General features: G+C 34.2%; 1 protein-coding gene across 1 annotated transcript; it reads right to left on the bottom strand.

Annotated features, from left to right (window-relative positions):
• Nucleotides 1-3741: 3741 nt before the first annotated feature.
• On the bottom strand, nt 3742-15016 carry LOC141400578 (TBC1 domain family member 13). The gene is made up of 7 exons (XM_073979821.1): nt 14928-15016; nt 14781-14854; nt 14223-14650; nt 13803-14001; nt 13420-13621; nt 4199-4321; nt 3742-4134 (listed from the first exon to the last, which is right to left on the bottom strand). The coding sequence occupies exons 1-7, from the start codon at nt 14945-14947 to the stop codon at nt 4020-4022; spliced, it is 1161 nt and encodes a 386-aa protein (XP_073835922.1). The 5' UTR covers nt 14948-15016; the 3' UTR covers nt 3742-4019.
• Between the last annotated feature and the right edge of the window lie 4432 nt (nt 15017-19448).

The following is a 19448-nucleotide window of genomic DNA, read 5'->3' as shown; positions in this document are numbered from 1 at the left end:
TATGAGTGTAAAAAGCAACAACCACATTATGTTTTTGTTTGTTTTCATTGATTTACACTGTAAATGCAAATGCAAAAACAACTCAGTGGGCGCCCTCACTATACGATCTAAGCAAAGAAGCTCGTCCCTGCTTTAGAGGGAATTATTTTTATTCTCTTTTGTTTTTTTCTAGGCAAGGGTTATTAACCCGAAGCCCAAACCCAAGTTTTTAACGTTCTATGGCGCGGCACATATTAGCTCACTACCTTTAACGGGTATTATAGGCAGCTTCCCAGGTGATACCACGGGGAGGTCAGTGTCCCCATGAGATGAGAGAGGGACCAAGATAAATGCTGGGCTTTGCAATGTTAAAGCCGATCAAGATCGTTACTTGGTATCTTTCGTCCCCTACGTTGCCCAAGACATCGTTTGTAGTTTGGCAAAAAACATAATTTTCCTCATCAACTTAAGTCTACTACCTTTCTAAGGAGAGCATATATGGACTCACCTTTGTCTTAATCAATAAAATTTTTTCGCTCTTTTACAAAGGATTATAATGGCTTTTCCTTTGTAGAGTATTTATTCTAAGGATTCGCTTACGGCGGAACTACTTGCAACCTCCTTGGTAGCGATCGGTTCTGGAGCCTTCTATCCTATACATATTTCCTTGCTGCTCACGGTGCTCTTGAATGAAATTTAATTGGAAGGTGCTTACACCTGGGAAGTTTTAGCGGATTCTGAAACTACAATGTTCATAGATGAGAAAACTCGAAAAAACAAAAAAAATCGCCTTAGCGCATTTTAAAGAAATCGCTATTCAAATTGAAATTTTTAGGGGTTGTTTAGATTTTTGCGATTTTGCTTGGAAACCGCAACTCTTATCAAAATGGGAATAAAGAAAATGTTGTAGCTATCAAAATTCTCTACAAAATTGACCTTAATGATATTTTCGTATGTTTTACAACTTTTGAGATATAGAAGTTGAAATTGGGACAATTCAAATTCAATTCAATTCTGTTTCGTCTCCGTATAAAACAATGTCATGACTGCAATTTTCCAACTTAAGCCTATATATCTAAAAAAATGGTACAACCTAGGAAAAATTACATAAGCCAGTCTTGTAGAGAATTTTCACAGCTATAAGATTTTCTCAGGTCCCATACCGATAAGACTTGCAGTATTCAAGCAAAATCGCGAAACCCTAACAAAAATGGTACAGGCTGAGAACAAATCATAAACGTCAATCCTGTAGAGAATTTTCACAGCTACAACATTTTCTTTAGCTCCATTTCGATTGGACTTGCGGTTTCCAAGCTAAATCGTAAAAACCTAAAAAACACCTAAAAATGTGAATTTTGACCTCGATTTATTTAAAAATTCCTACAACGATTTTTTCTTGTTTTTGGATTTTTCTCATCTATGAACATTGCTGTTTCAGCATTCACAAAAACTTCCCCTGTGTTAGCGGTTTTCATTAAAAGTTAGTTAAGGCGCACCCTTCATGACACTGTTTTATATGGGGGGCGATACAATCAGTGCATTGTCCCAATTTGAACTTCAATATCTCAAAAATGGTAACACCTACGAAAATACCGTAAAGGTCAATCTTGTTTTCATAGCTACAACATTTTCTTCAGTCTCGTTTTGATAGGACTTGCGGGTTCTAAGCAAAATCGTGAAAACCCAAACAACCCCTAAAAATGTCAACTTGAATCGCGATTTATTTAAAAAGTGCTTCGGCGATTTTTTTGTTTTTTGATTTTCCTCATCTATGAACATTGTAGTTTCAGAATCCGCAAAAACTGCCCAGGTGTAAGCACCTTCCATTTAAATTTAATTCAAGAGCACCGTGTGCTATTTATATTTGTTTTTCGTTGCTATCAGAGTCTGAGTCACCCCCTTAAGACCTGGATATTCTCATCCATAAACCTGGTGGGTTTTGGCAGTTTTATTTTGCAATCTGCTATACATGGCGAATGACTTTTTAGAACTAGGTTTGAGTTGTAGCTTTTTGGGGCCTTGATATAAAGCTTCAATCTGCTGAGTTTCCAGTATTGGGAATCTATTGATTGGTTCAATCCACAAAATAAATGCCAAACCTATGGCTCTGCGTGTTGCGTGTGCGTTCAAAAATACAAAAACATACATGTATTTTGTTTTTGTATTTTTGAACGCACACGCAACACGCAGAGCTATAGGTCCTGATGGTATTTTAAACGTTGGGTTTATTCTACTGTCAGTTTTATTTTGCCCCAATTCCCTCATGTTTTTGACTCCAGGTTCATCTTTTGTTTCTACTCTCAATGAACTTCTTCTATCTGTCCGGGGATTTTTCCACTTATATATTTTAAAAACTTCTGTCTTTCCTTGGATATCCATATTTTGCTATCTCTTCTGTTTCCATTATTTTTTGTCATTAATATTTAGGCGTTTGACAATTTCCACGTCTATTTTTAGATATTTTATCATTATATTTTTTTTTTTCACAAAAATTGTATAATTTTTTGAAAACCACTGTACATATAATTAATTAAAAAAAAACGAGGCGTACCTAAAACAACAATATAGTACATACAAAATACAGACATTCATGCATATATATATTCATATACAAACAACTTAAAACAAATACATTGCGTACCTTTTTATTCTATAATAATATCAGTGCGAATATTTATAACACCTGGTCAGATGATGATTATATCAAATGGAGAAAATTAAAACCAAAGAAGTTCAAAAGAAACCTTTAGGTATCTCTTCTCGTTTGCCGGAGAGGTTAATAACAAAAGAAAATATCTAAAATGAAGTAACCAAAACTACCAACTATAATAAATATCTAAAATATAATTTTAAACAAAGAAATCTCTTAATAAGCATTATAAATCTGTAACGGAGCATATTCAATTTAACAGCAACAACAAACAATTAGTTCTCAAAGAAATAATATTCTTTTTTTTTAAATAAAATGCATTTCAAATTCAATAACAAACAACAAATAAGCATATGAAATTAACTACAACAACAAACCAGACAAATGTAAATAGCTATTATAATTATACTTACATATACATATATATGTATGTATATAAATACATGTTAAAAATATATATTTTTTAAAATTACACCAGTCAGTAATTAATAAACAATAATAAATTATAGAGAATTATTTAGAGACAACTTTCTTATATAAATATTTGGTACATACATAGTTAATAATACTTAAAACTATAAATATAAATTTATATAATACATAATAATGTGTATTTACATAACTTATGTGTATGTGCATATGAATGCTAACGATAAACAATGGAAATAAAGAAATTTTAATATTTTAGACGACATCAAAAAGTACGTTTTTTCTTTATTGAAAGGACAAGGTAAGTAAGGTAAACAAAAACCAATATTACATTTAGTGAAAAAAATTGGCCAGAAAACATACATTACTTACTTGTAATCGTACCAATTCATATCGCGTTAAACTAAGAGAATCAACACACAAACACACACAGACTTTGATGACATTTCATATTAACTAAATATTGGCATAGAAAATCAATAGGGAGACAGTTATAGCATGGTGCAGTTTTGCCAAAAATGCTGTTGCAAATTGTATATAATATACAACCACCATCAATAAGAAAACTATTTAGGGACTCAATCCTATGTTTATGAAATTTCCAATTTTTTATTTAACATTTTTTTAAATTTTAAAGGACTTTCATTTCATAAAACTAGAATTGCATCCCCCCACAAATCAAATTTGTTTTAAAAATATATTTCGTTTATATTTTTTTTTTCATAAGAAAAAAAATTATTTGATAAGTTTTCGAGTTTTGGATTTTCTTTCAACTAAATATAAATATGTATACAAAAAAATAGTAGAGAATATAATTTCCGTTCTTTTAACTTTACAACAAGCTACTTGTAAAAAAAACACAGTTTCATGTAAATTGGCATAATTTGTTTGATTGCTTCTAAATCCGATATTATTTTGTGTGTGAGAGAGAGAGTTACTAGATTCCTAATGCTTCTAAACGTTATCGCAATGACGCCGCCTTTGTCAACACAATATTGATATCAAGAGGTGGATAGTTTTGCAGTAGTTTAACATTGGAAGCAAAATCATTTTGTAATATTTGATCTCGTTGAATTCTAAAAGAATAAAATACAAAATATTTAGTAATATTCATGGACTAGTATTTTTTTTTAGACTTACAATATCATAGCGCAACAAATGTACAAAAGAAAATCGAAACGTTTTTCATCCGCCAACACGGAATCCCAAATGCGTACCACATCTGGTAATGGGAATTCTTGGGAAAGTATTAAAGATATCCATCTGAAAAAGGTGAAAGGAAAGTGGAATTTTAGTTAATATGAAAACTTTGCAAATATATATAAGCAAGAACAAAAGTTAGACTGGAACAAACTTTTAATACACTGCACTAGAAGCGATGGATACAGTTACTCAAGTGTGACTCATCTAAACTATACACAAAACGCGATCAAATTTGAAATCGCAAGTGATTTTCACAAGATAAATTACATGAAATGCCACACAACTGTCAAATCTTTAGTACAACAAGTAAAAAAGTATGCCGCTGACTGTAAAGAAAAACAAGTAAAAAGGTATCAGTCGGCTTGACCGACAGTGATATACCCTCAGCCTCGGACCTAAAGAAAAGAACTAACTCACAATACTTCTGACACGTATATAATACGATGTACCACTTTTGGACCTTATCGGTTTCTCCCTTCGAGGGTTATCTTACGTACTACCCAGTTTAGTTGGGACTGGCAGCCTTTTTGGAAGCTTTTGGGCCATTATCTCAAGAAGTAAGGACTTGCCCCCGAAAAAACTTTTACCGTCGCAATGGGGAAACCAGATACAAGTTGTAATAAAAAAAAATCAAAGGGATTCGAAGGCCAAATTTTGGACTGATTCGTTCAGAGTTATCATGCGCTCTAACCACTACACATTGTGCCATAGTGGTTTTACAGCTTTCGGACCATTTTCTCCGGAAGTATGCACTTGCCCCTGAAAAAACGTGTATTTTCGTATTGGGGCAGCGAATTAAAATTGTTACAAAAAGAAGCAAAACGATTTGAGAGCAGGCAATAAACTGCACTATTCACCAATTTTGTGTGGGAAGTACTCGAAGGAGTGGGTATATATATTCCATATTTGGACCCGAAGAGATATAAAAAGTATGGACCAAATCGGAAATTGCCTTCGAGAGTTATCGTGCGCATAATTTTAGCGAAAGGTTTTGAACTTTTGTGGGGGAGGTACCTGAAGAAGTGGATCGATATGGTTCATCTTAGAACTTAAACTAAGTTTGGACAAAATATTAAGAACGCAAAATTTTGGACCAAATCGGTTGATCCGTTCGAGAGTTATCGTGCGTTACAACCACTACACATGGTGCCATAGAGTTTTTTATACATTTCGAGCTATTTTCTCAGGAAGTATGGACTTGCCCCTGTTAAAATTTGTACCGTCGTACTCCATTCAAGAGTTATCGTGCGCACAATTTTTCCGAACATTTTTTAACTTTTGTGGGGGAGGTACCTGAAGAAGTGGACCGATATGGTTCATCTTAGAACTTAAACTAAGTTTGGACAAAATATTACCAATGCCAAATTTTGGACGAAAGTGTATGCACCCTCGTTAGCATAAATGCTGTATGTATAAAGAAGCAATAACAGAAGTGGTGGATCTAGTTGTCTTATGAAGGGATCCCTAATTTTTACAAATAAATAGAAGTTTCGATGTCGCAGATGTTATGTCAATGACAATGCCTAAAAAACTGGATGAACACGGAGTTGAGTATTTGACAATTGTCCTCAATCTATCGTTAGTCATCCATATTGTACCAGAAGCCTGGAAAGTTCCCATAGTGGTCCCACTAAGGATGACAGCAGAGGCGAATCGTAAAGGCCCATCTCCCTCTTGTCGCCAGTAGTGAAGATTTTACAGGTACAAATCCTCCCCTGATGAGAAGGCGTTTCCCAGTTGCCCAACAGCAACATGGATCCTGAAAAACAAACAGTACCACATCACAACAGCATTACACGCTTTATCCACACATATGTACCAGTCAAAGCGTAACTAGAACAAGCTGTGCGACCGAACATTCTTGGTGGTTCTTGACCTATCGAAGGCTTTTGATACCGTCCATAATACCAGGTGTTCGCGCACTTAGAGAATACTTCCCTACAACGGCAGTCTTTTGGAGAATACAGAAGTACAAGACCCGAATAATGAAACAATTCCCCAAGGCGGGGTGATATTTCCGGAACTGTTTAGCTTTTAATCTTTCGGAAACTTCACACCATCCGGACGGCATAGATAACGTTATGTATGCGGATGATTTTACGATCTTGGCGATGACATACATACATATGTGATAGGTTAAATAACTACATACAGTTAGGCAAGAAATGTATTGCAAAAACCAAAATTGTAGAAAACTTCATATTAATTGTTCGTTTATGGCAACAAATTATGTAAAAACTATACGGTTTTTTGTGTAAATCTCTTGCTATAGGTCCTTAAAACAATATTCCATCAAAATATGCAAAGGTTATTTGCGATTTATAACAAATACGGTCAAAAATAAGAATTAACTACTACTTGGGGTGACAATAAAAGTATTGCAACGGGAAAATCAGTACTATAAAACTATAAAATTTTTGCGGTCATTATGCATTTTTATGACTTTTGCGGCTAATAATAGACTAACAGTATTGTATGTAATAAAGTTCAGTGATAAAAAATACGGTCATGGAGGGTCTTCAGACAGGTAAAAAACGTATGGGGCCATATTAACAATAAACACTGACGAATCGGCCACAGGCAAGTACGCAAAGAATGAATATTTGACTCAATATGTATTGTAGGATAATGGAACAATGCAAAACAGTCAGATTTTGGCTTTGAGAACATCGAAATACCTCTGGAAAGTATATGGAAAAAATGTACACCAGTGTAGTATTTTGAAACGACCTACGACAGAGCACTATTTCGTCTCTCAATGGTATTGATATGATTTAATTTTTACTAATTGGATAGATATTATCCTCTGCTATCATAATAAATCCAAAAAATTGCGCCCAATCCAATAAAACCCATCAAATATGGAAATTAAACCGCTGGAGAAGCTGGAATACCGAATATTTGGGTACTATATTCTTTACCATGGAAAATAGTATGCGTAATTGGGTTCACGGATATAATAATGATTAGGAAGACATCCCCACTGACATCATTAAGAAATATTTAATAGTCATTAGTCTGAAAGTCTGAAAAATCGATTCCGAAAGCTCCAGCAAAGTCAACTACCACCATTCCAAAGACCAGATAATGACATGTTAATCTTATTTATGTAAATTGCCGATGTAATATAACAACACAAAACTCTTAAATACATCGGGCTAACATCCTGATATCAACCCTCATAAAATGTTTGGGTCCAATTTAAGAAAAAAAACTCCAAAAACGTCCTCCAACGAAGGATCAAGATTTACTAAAAATTGGGGAACCAGTATCCCTAGAGTGGAACATACCGAGCCTTAATTTTTGGTTTAACTGAGCTAATTAATGCTCCAATGAATGTCCAAAGTGGATAGACAGCTCATTAACGGACACACATTTGGTTATTCCCGAAGAAACCATCGATTTGGTAATTTTTGCAATACTTTTATTGTCACCCCCAAATAGTAGTTAATTCTTATTTTTGACCGTATTTGCCATAACTCGCAAATACCCTTTGCATATTTTGACGCAATATTGTTGTAAGGACCTATAGCAAGAGATTTGCACAAAAAACCGTATAGTTTTTACATAATTTGTTGCCATAAACGAACAATTAATATGAAATTTTCTTCAATTTTGGTTTTTGCAATACTTTTCTTGCCTAACTGTATTTGACTTAGTGCAGTTCTTCCATCTAAGGAATATGATAATATCCTCCGCTAAGTCTACTGCCACACAGTTCACCACCTGGACGGTTGAAATGAGGCTCCCGCTGAGCATATTGGTGGACGGTGTCCTCATTCCGACCACTAACTAAACCAGGATATTGCAGTCGCTTAAATTCCTATTGGGCAAGTATCGATAGCACCGTGCAAAACATCTGCCCAGTATGCGGCATGGGCCCGCACAACACACAGCATCTTTTCAAATGCCTTGCCAAACCTACTCATTTAAATCCAGTGGATCTGTGGTTACATCACATCGAAGCAGCCACTTTCCTGGTAAGCTTTGTCAGAATGCCACACTGAGGACTACAACAGAGTGCTTTCTCATGACACCAGAGGACAAGCTTCATGAGGAAACTAAGATTTCACCGGTGCATAACCATAACAACAAATTGTCGGTGCCGTTCCTACTTGGGTGTTATCACCGTAGGCATCACTACCACAATCATGATCCAGATAACTGGAAAGATATACAACTTCATGGATCTTGATGGAACTTTACTATGTTTCATCCAAATCGGACACTCAATTCTTAAGTTGTCGTCCTCATCAGAAACCTTAGTTGGTGCCGGGAGGGTTTTTAAAGAATTTGGTTCATTTTATCAGGAAGTATAAACTTACCCTCGAAAAAAATGTATCATCGTATAATGAGCCCACGAGGACTACATGCTGTAAAAATTCTTCCAGTGCATTTTGACGACTTTCTTGAAATTTTGTAAGATAGGTATGCGAAGGATTGGATCGATATCACTGTGCAACATTCTTAAGGTAATCTTGTGGAAACAATATGAGGATTTTTTGAAAGTACAGACCAAACGACAAAAAACCCTAGTTGGGATTTGTTGTGTCAGATCCAGCTTGAATTGTATGGCCCCATCTAAACATGGTTAAATATTGACTTTTTAAAGCAATTCTGGGCTATATCTCTGAAACCTATGTGAATCTTCATCTCACCCCTGAAGCAAAATTGATGATAAGGGCAAGAATAACATATTTATAGAATTAATGAACTCGAAAAACTACATTTATTGCCCCAAATTGTATAAAATATCGAAAATTTCCATAATTTGTATACATATCGCACCATATCTCCAAAACCGGTAATTTTTTCTTTTGGAAAAATATTCGGAATATGGAATGTAATACACAACTTTTTAAAACATCTTATTGTTGTAAAATGCGTCTATCACGTTGTTTTTTCAGTATATTTTTCAACAAAATTTTTCAAAAATGTGGTGAAATCCTAAATGCGAGAATAAACTGCTGGTGTGAACTGTGTTTGAAATACGTGTTGTAAAAGATATGATGCAAAATACCGCTGAAACAACATGAAGTAAGTATTTTAGAGTTTCAGAATGTTCTGAAGAATTGCTGAGAACTTTATTTGGAAGAGTTTTGCAACTAATTACGTGGTTCAACTTCCAATAGTTTTGCTGATACTGACCAGAATTTCAGCAATTTTGTAAAATTTTCTATATTTTATCGATTTTGATGCCTTAGATGGAGTTTTTCTTATGTGGTCTTTAGGGCTACAATATTGCCAAAGACAGCTAGGCCAAATTCCTAATCATTTCCGAGATAAAGGCCCGTTAAATGCAAAAACTTGTAGTTTTAGCCCGGTTTAGATGAGGCCATGAAATCCGTATTGTATCTGACAAAACAAAACCTAGCTAGGATTTCTGTAGTCTCAATATGTACTTTCAAAAAATGCATACCAAAAGTTGTTTGCATTTTTAGTGTTGCATAGTGTATAGTTTATATTTTAATCTGACCTATGTCTCGAACGAATAATACGATATCCAATTCGATATCGAATCCCTTCGCGAATTATGGTGAGCAGCATTTTTGTGTAAACAGTTAAAGCTTTTTGCCTCCGCGAAATTTGTCAGGCTCCTTTCATTTTTACTGTGATTTATCGGAAGTTGCGCAAACCCATACTATTTTCCAATTTGGGCATAAAAACCGCCACAAATAATCCCAATATATGGCCTTAGTATGCTCTTCCTTTTGTTCGCTCTGGATACGATTATTTTGAATATGACCATTAAAACGTTTGCGGGATTAATCAATATTGTTTGATACTAAGGTATATTTCATGGCTGGTTTCCTGTACCGGGCCTCAGGCGTAGTTTTCGTAATTCTTTTGATGAACGTTTTGTGCGGCTCTTGCAAATGCACTGCATTTAGTGGACGCTATGTACCAAATTAAGATGAAAATGAACGCAAGATAAGTTCTTTATTCCTTATATCAGCCGCGGGCCCGGACTGATTGGAATTCTGGATTTTGAGTCGGTCTAATTATTTAATTTTCGGCTTTTGTTTTTCTCTATCTCTTATTTTCGATTTTTTTGGCTAGTCTGCATTCTTTATCGGATATTTAGCTTCATAATAAAAAATTATACTTATATGTTTGCAAGCTTTTTTCGATTCGGATATGTGCCTTTACATATATCGTCTGCTCCGTCGGAAAAGGTCGTAAGTCCACTTTTTTTGGAAATCGCGTTTTTGTTGCGGGATGATAGTACAAACCAAAACACGTCGTATGATACAAAGAAAATGGTAGTATGTCGCGTTTTTCTATATGTTTTGCCCCTGTCGGAAAAGGTCGTAAGTCCACAAAACGTACACATTTGAGTACGAAAAGGTCGTAAGTCCACAAGAAAATGTATACTTTAAAAGAATACTACAACTAATGTAGTTCAGATATAATGTTTAACGTCATCCATGGTTGGGGTACAATGTAAAGAACTAACCTACACCTTTGGATGATAATCGGATGATATTTGGCGGAGCCTGTGGACCAAACTTTTGAACAAAAATTTGATAATTTCTATATTGCAAAAAAATTTACATTTGAAATCTAGTTTCCCCTATAAGCGCACTGATTATGAAAGATGGACTTCTGGGCTTTTCATTGATACAAATTGGGATGCTGTATGTGTTCAAATTCCTCATATATTAAAAAATTTAAAAAAAAAAACAAAATTTTTACTGTTTTTACTGTCTTATATCTTACATAACTTTATCAGCTGGTAATTTGTGGTTTCTCTAGGGACATTTATTCACATAACGAGATTAGTTTGTATTCTGAATTCAATAAAGTAAACCTTCTAACGGACGGGTAAATGCAATGTTTATCTTATTAAATGATTCTAAAATAATAATTGATTGAAATGTAATAATGTAACTAAGAAGACATCATGGTTTTTCCTAACAAAGAGCAGGATGAATTGGGAATGGAATTAGACGATGGTGTCATGGGTCTAGTTCCCTATGGTTTTCACAGTGATTCTGAAAGCTCTGATGATAAACTTCCTAAACCCAGGAAAACATTACATGCTGAAGATTCTACATGGTTTGCATACAAAAACAAAAGATTCAGGACATCAGGAGCTACAGCTATATGGGGGCTATATCAAAACTTGGACCGATATACACCCTTTCCAGTACCAAACATCCTAGAATAATAGAAACTTCTATACCAAATCACGAAGATCTATCTTAAAAATTGGGAGCTGTATCTTAATTTCAAAATACGGACAGGCGGTCATGGTTATACCGATAAATAATATATATAATTAATAGGGTCTTCGCTAAGTATATCGATATGTTAGAAACTGAATGACAAATTTAATTATACCCTCCATATTATGGTGGAATGTATAAAAATCTTCAGAAATGTTGGTGTCGATATGCAATTTTAACATACCGCCAAATAACTGATGAATTGAGGCATGCCGACTGTGTCCACCTTTATATAATGTATCTTATATACCTGATGAAACTATAGCTATCGATATGTTGCCTTCTAATCTAAACACTTGCTTTCCAATAAGACCAAAGCTTCGTTATGCATAACATCTGGTATCTCTATTGATTTGTAGCATATTTAAGAAAGTGGGAGTGGTCGGGTCTTATTGCTAAAATATGTACCCAAGATTGGGGAAACGGAATCGTTCGTAAGTTTATATATATAGCGCATTTAAAAAATAGGGCACAGTTGTAACCCGCTCCTCCGAAATTCAACAACATATATAGCCTACTTCAACCAAGGGACATCTCTGTGCATAATCTGAAAATTACATGGAATAAGTACATAGGGTCGGAGATTCAACAACCGTTGCCTCGCAAATTAATTTTTTGACCTATACATTCATAACTTTTGCAAAAAATTGTTTTTTTAAAGGGCCTGCCCTCGCCCCCTCTGATATTAACAAAATATAAAGTCTATTTTCACCTCGGTTGTTCCTTGTATATTCTTTGAAAACAAATCGGTTCAGCCGTTTTGCGGAACATACAAACATACACATTGTCTTTTATATATAAGATTTCACCCAAAAGTTTTGGTCCATAAAAGCCGCTATTAATTATCTCATCAACATGTTAATTGCAAGCTTCTTCTTTGTCTTAATTTCAATTCATTCTTAAAATTTCGCGCCGATCGGATTATTACTGCGATCTACAGGATGGCTACAAAGTCGGGTACAAATTGTAAGTTTGGTCCATTTCACACCTTTCGATCATAACCAACATCTAATGGGGTCACTTCTGGTCGAAACCCGACCTCTCCACAAAGTTTCGTGACGATCGGTCCAAAATTGCGGCCTGGAGTTTTATTACAATTGTTAATGGATGGACGGACGCACATAGCTAGATCGCTTTATCTCGTCAAGATATGAAAAAATAGCATGGGGAGGGGGTCTACGACGAATAATTCGCGATGTCACACGAATATTGCACAAAGAAAACTTACAACACCCTTTCCACATTGTTTTGTAAAGTATAAATATTTTATTTTAAAAACGTCCGTAAATTGTGGGAAAAGGTCGTAAGTCCCTACAAAAATACAAAACTGTACAAGGAAAAGGTCGTAAGTCCAAAGACATCCAATTATCTCCCAAACGCGAAGGAATTTTATGAAGCAAAGGACAGGTATTTAAGCGGAATAAATAAACCAAGAATACTGCCTTTACCACCATAATAATATCTTTAACACAGAAAGCGCTGGAATGTTTTTTCTTCCTCCTGAAAAATTTATTGAGGGGGACTTACGACCTTTTCCGACGGAGCTGACGATATGTATTTGAAATGAGGTCTATCCTCGTTTTTTTTTTTCAAATTAAGAAAGGAGTTCGTACAAGTTGAGCTGAGTAGCCGTCCTTTAAGAAGGCAATTTTCGGAACTTCAGAGGCTCATATCTTGGAGGCGTGACCCTACCTGTGAAAAATCAAATCAACTCAAATCAATCCGAGCTGACACGCTCAATTTATGCCAGGAGTTCGTCTCAAGATGGTAAGTTCACTGTTCTACTCTCCAATTGGTGTATTTACAAAGCTTTTTTTCATTTTAACCTATGTTGGGGTCTATTTTCCGATATTAAACCAGTTTTAATCGGTCAACGACTATTTCATCTGTCCATGCTGGAAAAGAACAGGGCTACTTTTTCTTACTTACCTAAAACTATAATATTGTGGATATAATTCTTGTGCTTTAAGTCGTTCATAAACTTCCAAATCTCTTTCTTTCAACATTTCTGATAAACGTTTCATCATATTTTTAATGCCACCCTCTGAATCATCCAATGTTTTTATGAAAAAGTCTCTAATTTCGGCCATTAATGCAGTAAAACAATAGAAACAATCAGCCTCGGCATGTTCTGGAACAAGAAAACGAGAATTATTATTTATTATAATCTACTGTTGGATATAGGGATAGATAAATTGTTTTTTTTTTTTTTTTTAAGAATTGCTTTAAGATTGCAAAGGCAGACGGATGTTAATAACATAATTGACTCATAGTTTTGCTTAAAACCAAAATATTAAATTTATTAAATATACCTCTATATTCGGGATCTGGATCGGATGCCATAACATAATAAATTGGTCCCACAATCTCGTTCATGCCCTGAACATAACCTTGGCCAGGATTTAGTTTGGCATATAAAAACAAAATTCTTTGGACCACTTCCCAATGGGCCTCCTGGCCTTCGTCCATGGCTTTGTAGGTTTCCTCAGAGCGTTTGTTTATCAAGTTTATCTATAAACATAAGAAAAAGTTTAATGTTACAATAATCCAAAGAAAAAAATCTAGAAATAATAAACAAATGCAAATACCTGTTGCTGTTATTATCAAATGATCGCATGTAAATTACAATGAAAAATTAAATTTCTCTTATCAACAAAATTGTACAATGTCCTTCCTTCCATTAAATGACATTTAACAACACAAAGAACATGGAAATAGTACGTTCAACTTACCTTAGTAACACCCAATCCTTTTCGCTCAACATTAGCCGATTTCAATACTGAGGGTACAACTCTCTGATGTAGCCGCCTTTCACCTTTACTATTGACCACAATATCGCAGGGATATTCAGTGGGTTGTTGAAAAAATGAAATATCTGGACACAATCTGCGGACGTCTTTATCAATTTGCAAGAGAAATTCATTGTCATTAAAGAAAGTGTTCCATGCACTATCGGGACCTTCATTTAATGGATGGTCACACAAAATATCTTTATCTCCATTCTCCTTTAGTCCTGGTGGTAATACCAAGTCTTCAATAAATTGACGATATAATGACCTCTTCTTCGCTAGAGTACTTGACCAAGATTCACGCTTGGGGCCCAAGTAACCCAATAAAAGTTTCCAACACAGTGGTCTTAGGCTGTTTACATCGGGTACACCTACATAAAAGAAAATTGTAAGTTTATTGAAGCATAACGTGAAAGTTTTACTAAAAGTGCATACGACTTCATTATGGGGGCGAATACAAGTGTCTTTCATTCATTCACATTCACTGCATCTTCTACTTACCATTACTGCATAATTTTCTCAGCGCTTTAAGGTCGATTTCATCTTTAGCCAAAGTATCTTCAAATTCTTTTACACTTTCGAAGACATGAAAATAAATTAAAGTAAGTTAATTATTATTTATATTATTTATTAAACAAAACAACTTACCGTGCCTTGAAGATTGACATAGTTTGTTTTTAGAGAGTTGTGTAGTTCCGTTCCGGAACGAACTAGTTCCAAGGAACTATTTTAAATTTGTTTTATATGTTCAGGGTTGCCATGCTTGTGATAATAGTGTTTGAGTCTAGTCGCTCTTTATAGCATTTTTTACTTATCGCTAAATTGTTGCTCTGTTGCAATTTATATGTAAAAAATTTAAAAAATTATTTAAAGATACTAAAATAATATGTAAAATAAAAGCAGTAGAATTTTAAATGTAAAATGTGTATTAATATTATTAATGTTGGTTGTATATTAATAATCTCGAAGCTATATTGGGTGAGATAAGGTAACCCTACCAATAAAAATTAGTGAGAGCGACTTGCAATAAATGAGAGAATAAACAATACAAGTATGTTGCCATATCGGTTGCCAGTTGAATTTATTTTGGGGGAAATTAATTACATAATTTGGGAATTTTATTTTAAGTTAATGGTCAATTTAATCGACATCGTATTGAATTTGTATAAAAATTATAAAGTTTATAGCGTATTTAAATTCTTTATTTAAATTGCTTGTTTGTTAATTCCATTCAATAATACTAAAGACAATGAAAATGCCAGATGTGGATATTTCTGGAGGGAAGAAAATGCTGGGCAGTCTCGCTACTGAAACCGATCTCGCTTTTATCGCCCGTAGACTTTTGAGGCTTTACTCTTTCCCAATGCCACAAATAGCTATCTAATTCACGCCATTTCCACACATATTATTCGAGGACTCAACCAGAGCAAGCCGTACAACAGGACGGTGTTGGTGGTTCTTGACTCGACTTGTCGAAAGACTTTGATATTAGGTCTGTACGATAACTTCGCAAGTGAAAAGTACTTGCAAGTACTCAGCAAGTTCTCAGTAACGTCTCTCCACCAATTTTACACTCTCGAAACTAAAAATTTGCAGATTGTTATCGAACAGCAATTTGCAGAAGTCAGGTGATTTGAAGAAGAAGAAGTAGGCAGAAAAGATTAAATAAATAAATAAAAAAGTAGTCATCAAAAACTACAAAATAAGATATTTTATTTACATTATCGTTTTCCATAATTTATTTAATAATTTTTCCATTTTTTATTTCTATTTATTTTAATAACCAAATGTTTGTTTATGCTTTTGCCAAGAAGTCCGCCACAAAACATTCGAATTTAAATCAGCTGATCAAACTTGCAAGTTCTTACAAGAAAAGTTTTCCTTGCAAAAACTTGTAAACAAAACTCTCCAAAATTCGCTCTCTTTTACTTTACAAGTTTGTTATCGAACAGCATTTTGTAAAAGTTTGTGCAAATTTGTACAAACTTTTGGGTTATCGTACAGACCTATTGTAAAGCACTCCACGCAGTTTGACGGCATTGAGCAGACAACCCTCAGGCAATGTTTTGAATAACAATTGGCCTGTTCCCGTACTTTATAAAGTGGTAAAAGTCGTAAAAGTTGTAAAAGTCGTAAACGATTTTCATATAAATTTTGTGTACGGGAACGCAAAATGTGTAAAAGTGGTAAAAATTGTATAAACTTTTTCGTTCTGGAACAAAGCTAATGTGAATATTGTCAAGTCAATTTTGTGCAAACAATTTCTAAAGCTGTTTTTATGAAAGTAGAGACTCAATAGGCAAAAACCCTATTAAGGTTGTGTTATCTTAGATTGGGTTGGGATTTTATGGTCCTATCTAAACATGGTTGAATATTGACTTTTTGAAGCAAATCGTAGCAATATATACCAAACCAAGTCCCGGGCCACACTACAATAATTTCATTGAAATTTTGATATGAAATTATGCGTCTCTAGATCGACTTCCATAGTAGAGTAAAATCATAAAATTGCTGTAGGGGGGAATTCGATTTAAAAACACCTAATTTCATGAAATTGTTTAGTGTGGACCGGGACCAATTCGAATTTTGTTTTGACCTCTACAGCAAGTCTATAGATACAAAATCCTTACAGACTAGACTACTAACTAATTATATACAAAAACTGAATTAATTTCAACCGTTGATGTAGAAACTATGTGTTAAGGTATATGATTAATTTTCTTTTTAATGACTCACGATTTTCAGACAGATCTATAAGATTATATAATTTGTTAAATTCAAGAAGGAGACGGCGGAGTGGATCGTTGTTTGCATAATCGGATGTAAAATAATTAATATGAAGAAGTGAGTAATTACGTGTGGGTCTAATAGGGGCATAAAAACGGATTCTGTTTAATAGAAAATCTGAAATTATTTTGCCAGGAATTACGTTTAAAATAAAAGTTACATTTAGCATTGTCCGACGACTTTTTAATGTGGGCAACTTTATTAAGTTTAATCTATGTTCATATGAGGGTAAAGTTTGTGAATTCCAACCACCTCTCAGGCAAAACAAAAGAAACTGCTTTTGGACAGATTCAATGACCTTAGCATGAATAGGATATGCAGGGTTCCAAATAATAGATCCATACTCCAGATTGGAGCGAACAAAGGATATATACAATTGCTTTGTGACTAAGGGATCTAAGAATTCCTTACTCCAACGCTTAACAAATCCCAGGTTTTTATATGCTTTAGATGTGATCAAAGAGATGTGATCCTTGAAGTTCAACCTGCGGTCTAAAAGAATACCAAGGTCCTGAATGGAATCTATTTGTTCAACTTTAGAGAAATTCAAAAAATAGTTACTTTGTATCTTTCTAAGACGGAAAAATGACATATGTTTGCATTTTAAGGTGTTCAGTTCCAGTAAATTAATGTCACACCAGTTATAAAAATTGTCTAAATCAGATTGAAGTACTAACTGGCCTAATTCATGATTAAAAGAGTGGAAAATTTTAACGTCATCCGCGTACATTAACACTTTACAGTTTCTCACTACATTTGGCAAGTCATTGATAAACAATGTAAATAAGACTGGGCCAAGGTGGCTGCCTTGGGGAACTCCAGATTTCACATAAATTTTGTTAGAAATGGCACTACCCAATTTCACAGCTTGAATTCTGTTTGATAAGTATGATCCTATCCAATTTAACGACGATGTGGAGAAGCCCATAAGATATAGCTTCAACAATAGTAGTTTATGATTCACCTTATCGAACGCTTTACTAAAATCAGTGTAAATACAGTCCGTCTGAAACCGATTTCTGAATCCATCATTTAAAATCGTTGTTAATTCTAAAAGATTTGTGATAGTGGATCTATTTTTCCGGAAGCCATGTTGGAAATTGGATAAAATCGATGAAACTCGAAATGATAAAACGTCGGTTATCATTTTTTCAAATAGTTTTGGAATTGCATTTAACTTAGCTATTCCTCTGTAATTGGATGCATCCGTTCTACTCCCCGACTTAAATAACGGAATAATGAAAGACTGTTTCCAAATTGAAGGAAAGTAACCAGTATTTATAGATTTATTGAACATGATAGAAAGAGGCAGAGCAAGATTTTCTGCACAATTTTTTAAAATACATGAAGGTATTCCGTCAGGGCCAGGAGTAGTAGAGTATTTTAAGTTTTTTAAATTACTTAAAACTGCAGACACGTCAACTGTTGGTAATTGTATAGGGGGATATTCAGGAATACAGTAGGGATAATGAAAGGAGTCAACGTGTGACTTATCACTATATGTCGTTTGGAAGAAAGATGCAAATATATTAGACATTCCTTCATCATCAGTTGCAACCATTGATTTGAATTTAAGTGTTTTGGGGATAACGTTAGAACGACGCTTACTATTTATAAATCCATAAAAGGATTTAGGATTGTGTATTAAATCGTTTTTTATTTTTGTTATATATTTTCCATAGAGTTGTTTGTTTAGTAAAGTATATTTCGATCTCATAACCGAATAGTTAGTGAAATCGATAGGATTGCCAGTTTTTTTTAAACATTTTGTATAGTTTATTTTTCTTATTTTTTACTTTCGATAATGTAGGAGAGTTCCATGGTGGGCCATTTGGAAAAATAATCAAAAAAAAAATGAATTTTTTGGCTCAAAATGCATGATATATCTTAAAATTCAATAATTTTCATATTTTTCGCACCATATCTCCAAAACTGTTAAAGTTTTCGTTGACGTTTCGTTTTTTTAATATCCACTGGAATGTAATACACAACTTCTCAGAACATTTCATTCTTGTAACATGTCTCTATCAAGCTGTTTCTAACAATTTTTCCAAGGACAATTTGATGAATACGTATATACATATGTATGTACATACAACGCTGCGAAATCCCAAATATGAAAATAAACTGCCTGTGTAAACATTGTTTGCAATTTGTTTTGTAGAAAGTATGTCCATATTTACATTAGACAATTTCCCTTGCGGCAATTGTCAATTTGTGGGTGAGAGAGGGTGTTGAGAGGCAAAGGATATGCCTTACCTCTCTCTCTCCTTCAAATTGACAATTTCCGCAAGGAAAATTGCCAAATATAAATATGGACTTAGATATGAAACATGGCACAATAATAAAGGTACAATGGCAAAAACAGGTGATTATCACATT

The sequence above is a fragment of the Musca autumnalis genome, unplaced genomic scaffold (genome assembly GCF_047663935.1).
Source record: "Musca autumnalis isolate F117 unplaced genomic scaffold, ASM4766393v1 scaffold_4, whole genome shotgun sequence".
Classification (NCBI taxonomy): domain Eukaryota; kingdom Metazoa; phylum Arthropoda; class Insecta; order Diptera; family Muscidae; genus Musca; species Musca autumnalis.
Note: the sequence above shows the minus strand (reverse complement) of the source record. Positions and strands in the feature narration are given on the sequence as shown.

Excerpts from the sequence above, each read along its gene's own strand:
- LOC141400578 (XM_073979821.1), bottom strand. The coding sequence starts at position 14,947 with ATGTCAATCTTCAAGGCACG. Across the intron at positions 14,651-14,780 it reads GAGAAAATTATGCAGTAATG|GTGTACCCGATGTAAACAGC; the intron begins GTAAGTAGAAGA and ends TCTTTTATGTAG. Across the intron at positions 4,322-13,419 it reads CCACAATATTATAGTTTTAG|ATGGATATCTTTAATACTTT; the intron begins GTAAGTAAGAAA and ends CACCTTTTTCAG.